Genomic DNA, 6,000 nt, shown 5'->3' with positions numbered 1-6,000 from the left:
TTAAAGATCTCTAATTTCTCCAGATATTTCATTGTATGTAAATTTGTCGTTGGTTTAATAATTTCCGCCCGATCCCAATGGACTTGGATGTCGTGTTGCGTTGCGTAAGACGATAGCACGGTGTTATCAATTTTCTTATTAATCGTATATTTATGTTCCTTGATACGTTGTTGTAATTTGCGCATTGTTGCGCCTACATAGACAAGATCCGAATTAAAACGCTGATCGTGTAATGGTATAGAGTAGATTCCCGATGCCGATTTCCAGTCATAATGCTTCTTATCGTTTCTTAATAGCTTGAAAACTGTAGGATTGCGTCGATATACTATATTGAAATCATTAGTCTTGGCCGTTTCTTTATGTATTTGTCTTAAAAACGGGATATAATTTAAAACCATCCTTTGTCTACCGTCTACTGTGGGATGCTGTTGTTTAGTTGTTTGGAAGGATGTAATAAGATTCTTTATGATTTTCTTTTGTTGTTCCGCAATCCTTAGAATGTAGTTTAGCTCCGCCATTGTGTCTTTTATGCTAGAACAATGTGTATAAGCCCTTTTTATCCAGGACCTAAAGGCCGCCAATTTGATGTGATGCGGATCGATTGAATTATGCGGAATTAATTTTATTCTATGTTATGGTAACTGAAGAAGATCGTTAAGAAACGGTCGAAAACGTTATTATTTTATTAATTTTTATTAGCTGGATTATTAAAGGTGTGTTTTATTATTCTATATAGATTTAATGATAATTATTGCACATACATTGTTTCATTAGAGTATCAGTTCAGTGAAATGAAGTCTTTAATTTTTTCTTCTTATATGTTCCTCAAGTTCTATCCATTCCTGATTTATAAATCTGATTTGATCCACTTGCTTCCTTGACTTAATATCAGTAATTTGGAGATTATCTTGGATGATTTTTTTTTCACTTGTTTAAACCATTTCTTCCACATTCTTTCAAATGATATTTTATATTTGCAAATCCCAATTTTGAGCTCTCATATATTTATTTCTGATTCTATATAGACAAACTCTTCTAAGCTTTGTTTTTAAAAACTTCCTTCATCTCTATGCAACATTCTCTTTTCCCTGCTGATGATTGATTATTCATATTTCTGAAGCAAATGTTAGAATATGAATGAAGTATTTTTTTTGTAGAAGTGTTTATACTGGAGCAATCAATGCATATTTTGTTTAGAACAGATCACAAATGCTCCTGAAACATTTTTTACCTTCAGTCATTCATATAGTTATTTCATATTTGTATTTCCATTTTTGAGACAATGTTTTTTAAATAGCTTTTTAAATCCTTCAATAAATGTATTATTTGGTTTTAAACTTATGTTTTTGACTTTTGAAAGTCATTTTTATGTTATTTGAAAGTCTTATAAAATATAAATTGAATAAAATTTGAATTTTTTTATTAATTATTCAGTTCTATTTAATTCATAAAATAACCTATGGATCAAATTTTTACATTTTGACTTTAAAGAAGTATATATTTTAAATTTTACTTAAAATAACTATTTTTATACTTTAATGTACTTATTAGTTGTTTTAAAATTTAATTTTAGCCAAGTCCACTCAGTCTGCCAGAAAGGAATAGGTCTTCTCATTCCACTAATTCAGCCCAAGCAACAGTTTCTCAGCACTATGGTAAGAATTACTGTTAATTGTATCTGAAACTTTATACTGTGATATAATTTATGTATTTAAATTTATTCTGTAAAATAAAATTAATGCAACTTTTTTAATATGTAAAAAATCTTAAAACTTAAATCTTTGTTTGAATTGTGAAATCATTGTTTCTAATTTTTACTTTTGCACTTTGATTTCCATCATAATTTGTACACTGCCTCAAATAGTTAACATTTAAACAGTTATCAGTTACATAATTTTATTTCAGAAACTTCATAACTATTACAAGTTTTTTAAAATATTAATTTAATGGAAATTTATATCTAAGATGTAATCCAGTTGTTAGTATCTAGTTCAAAACTTCTCTACAAGATGGCTATATTACAAGTATTATGATTGGCAATTGTCTTCTGGATGAAAACTTTGTGTTGTGCATATAATTTATTATATGAATAATAACTGTATTTTAATGTTAATAGTGTAAATATATAAAGTTACATGTCCTGACTGACTGACTGACTGGGTGATTCATCATCGCCCAGAGCAGACTGCTGAACCTAAAGAGGTGAAATTTGGTACACAGTTAGGGTACATCATGAAAATGCACACTAAGAAGGGAATTTTGGAAATTCCCCCGCAGAGGGAGAGGATTAAGGTTTAACCTGAAGAACAGCTTCTACTGTACTATTTTAGATGTGATTTTTTTTGTTTTTATAGTAACAACTAATGATTGAGAATCTTAGTGAGGTACCAAGGGAGGGTTATTTCTATCAAATTGCAAATTCTGCACGGGTGAAGCCGCGGGTAGGTAACAGCTAGTTATTATGAATTTATATTTATCTTTTCAATATAACAGAATCGTAACGTTCAAAAGTCAATAGGAGTGATCTGAGAAAATAAATTAAATTAGTAAATTAAAACAAAATTATTGATATTTTAACAAATTGCTTTCTATGTGTAAAAAAATTGAAATGAATAACTACTGAGGTACCACAGCTACATTCTGGTGCACATGATCTGGCATATGAAAAGAAGTTGGAAATTCAAAACTTTATCCTGATGATTGAGCATTCCCATGTCCCGCATATTTTTTATACCATAGCGACATTGTTTTGTCACAAAATTCCGAATTATGTCAATAAATTGGTTTAAGATTTTTCTATATATTTATATCTCTTTCCTGCTGATCAGAATGCTGTAATTTGACTGTTTTTTTTTAAATCTAAAGTTTTTTCATGAGGCATATTTGAAAAAAAATGAACATTGTTAGAAAAGCAAGAAGATTGTGATGTCACTTTTTATACTCGAATTTTTAAAGTGTGTATATTTTTGCATCATTGATATTCATCGCTTTTTTTTATATTTAAACTCTTAGGTTTTGTTTTCTTTGGATAGAATAGTATGTATTTGACTTTTTCTAAGATGACATTATAATTTAACAAAAACAACAATATGCTACAAATTATATGAATTGAAGAAGTATATACTACATTTACACTGCAGTATAGCTTTAGGTGATAAAGAAGTAACTGCTTGTGAGCAAACTTGCAAGTGTAACAAGATCCATTGGTTCTCAATGAAACAAAAAATTATAATAATGAATAGTATAGTTAATTAGGAAAATGAATTTAACAAATTTATAAGTTTGGGAACTTAAAACAATGCAAAATATCATTTGGTTTTAACTACAATAAATAAATTAAAAATTAAATAAAATGTTATTTTTTGGAAATCTGTGGTATTAAAATTGTAAATATAGATAAGTTTTTTTAATATACATATGATGAATTTTATTATTTGATTTTCTCATATAGTCAGTCATAAAATTGAGAGTTATGAGACAAACACCTTTATACAAACTGTGGCAAATTCTATATAGATTTAATGATTATTATTGCACATACATTGTTTCATTAGAGTATCAGTTCAGTGAAATGAAGTCTTTAATTTTTTCTTCTTATATGTTCCTCAAGTTCTATCCATTCCTGATTTATAAATCTGATTTGATCCACTTGCTTCCTTGACTTAATATCAGTAATTTGGAGATTATCTTGGATGATTTTTTTTTCACTTGTTTAAACCATTTCTTCCACATTCTTTCAAATGATATTTTATATTTGCAAATCCCAATTTTGAGCTCTCATATATTTATTTCTGATTCTATATAGACAAACTCTTCTAAGCTTTGTTTTTAAAAACTTCCTTCATCTCTATGCAACATTCTCTTTTCCCTGCTGATGATTGATTATTCATATTTCTGAAGCAAATGTTAGAATATGAATGAAGTATTTTTTTTGTAGAAGTGTTTATACTGGAGCAATCAATGCATATTTTGTTTAGAACAGATCACAAATGCTCCTGAAACATTTTTTACCTTCAGTCATTCATATAGTTATTTCATATTTGTATTTCCATTTTTGAGACAATGTTTTTTAAATAGCTTTTTAAATCCTTCAATAAATGTATTATTTGGTTTTAAACTTATGTTTTTGACTTTTGAAAGTCATTTTTATGTTATTTGAAAGTCTTATAAAATATAAATTGAATAAAATTTGAATTTTTTTATTAATTATTCAGTTCTATTTAATTCATAAAATAACCTATGGATCAAATTTTTACATTTTGACTTTAAAGAAGTATATATTTTAAATTTTACTTAAAATAACTATTTTTATACTTTAATGTACTTATTAGTTGTTTTAAAATTTAATTTTAGCCAAGTCCACTCAGTCTGCCAGAAAGGAATAGGTCTTCTCATTCCACTAATTCAGCCCAAGCAACAGTTTCTCAGCACTATGGTAAGAATTACTGTTAATTGTATCTGAAACTTTATACTGTGATATAATTTATGTATTTAAATTTATTCTGTAAAATAAAATTAATGCAACTTTTTTAATATGTAAAAAATCTTAAAACTTAAATCTTTGTTTGAATTGTGAAATCATTGTTTCTAATTTTTACTTTTGCACTTTGATTTCCATCATAATTTGTACACTGCCTCAAATAGTTAACATTTAAACAGTTATCAGTTACATAATTTTATTTCAGAAACTTCATAACTATTACAAGTTTTTTAAAATATTAATTTAATGGAAATTTATATCTAAGATGTAATCCAGTTGTTAGTATCTAGTTCAAAACTTCTCTACAAGATGGCTATATTACAAGTATTATGATTGGCAATTGTCTTCTGGATGAAAACTTTGTGTTGTGCATATAATTTATTATATGAATAATAACTGTATTTTAATGTTAATAGTGTAAATATATAAAGTTACATGTCCTGACTGACTGACTGACTGGGTGATTCATCATCGCCCAGAGCAGACTGCTGAACCTAAAGAGGTGAAATTTGGTACACAGTTAGGGTACATCATGAAAATGCACACTAAGAAGGGAATTTTGGAAATTCCCCCGCAGAGGGAGAGGATTAAGGTTTAACCTGAAGAACAGCTTCTACTGTACTATTTTAGATGTGATTTTTTTTGTTTTTATAGTAACAACTAATGATTGAGAATCTTAGTGAGGTACCAAGGGAGGGTTATTTCTATCAAATTGCAAATTCTGCACGGGTGAAGCCGCGGGTAGGTAACAGCTAGTTATTATGAATTTATATTTATCTTTTCAATATAACAGAATTTAATTTAATATACTATAAAGGCAAGTAGTAACGCAAGAATAAATTTTTTAGAAGTTTTTAATAAAATTGCTTACATGATTAAATGTTTTTGAGATGTTTTATTCCATCTTCAGCATTCTCCAAAGAACATTTAAATAAAGAATGAAGAACTGTCTTTAAAGATATTTCTTTCAAATTTTTGAAATAGCTACAATTCACTAATACTTTTGTTAAGTCATTCAAACAAAAGTAGCGTTTTTTTTTTTTTACTTAAAATTCAAGTTACAATAAACAATACATTGAACAAGACACACTAAACAATAATAAAGTTATTTGACTAAGTTACATTAAACAACTTGTTTCATGAAGGAATTGTATATTTGTAGAAAAATTTTTTTATACAAATTTATTGAACTATTCAAATCTACATACATATGCATGTAAGTTTCTGGAAATATTACAGTTGAAAAGTATTGAGTTTAACAGAAAATTTTTGAATTCTTCAGTAGACATTACTATAGAGAGTGATGATGTGATTTAATTAAAGCTGTTATTATATTTAACACCTCATTGCTTACATATGATAGCATAATAACATTAGATGGTTATTTTGAGTTTCCTTTTTTACATAGTTGTTTCGATAAAAAACAAGAACAAATGCCTAAAGATAATATACATGTATGGCATACTATTTCTTGAGTTTTGGAATGATACCATTGCAGTACAAACAGTAAAAAATAGTGA

General features: G+C 27.3%; 1 protein-coding gene across 1 annotated transcript in view; it reads left to right on the top strand.

Annotated features, from left to right (window-relative positions):
- The window catches only part of LOC111613818 (transcription factor 4-like), a 254,159-nt gene that overhangs the window by 190,690 nt on the left and 57,469 nt on the right, over window positions 1-6,000 (top strand). The window contains exon 11 of the mRNA XM_023355168.1: window positions 1,574-1,655. Within this exon, the coding sequence (XP_023210936.1) occupies window positions 1,574-1,655 (82 nt within the window). The remainder of the gene's footprint in view (window positions 1-1,573; window positions 1,656-6,000) is intronic.

This window comes from Centruroides sculpturatus, unplaced genomic scaffold (genome assembly GCF_000671375.1).
Source record: "Centruroides sculpturatus isolate CEXI.00-Female unplaced genomic scaffold, Cexi_2.0 scaffold572, whole genome shotgun sequence".
Lineage (NCBI taxonomy): Eukaryota > Metazoa > Arthropoda > Arachnida > Scorpiones > Buthidae > Centruroides > Centruroides sculpturatus.
Note: the sequence above shows the minus strand (reverse complement) of the source record. Positions and strands in the feature narration are given on the sequence as shown.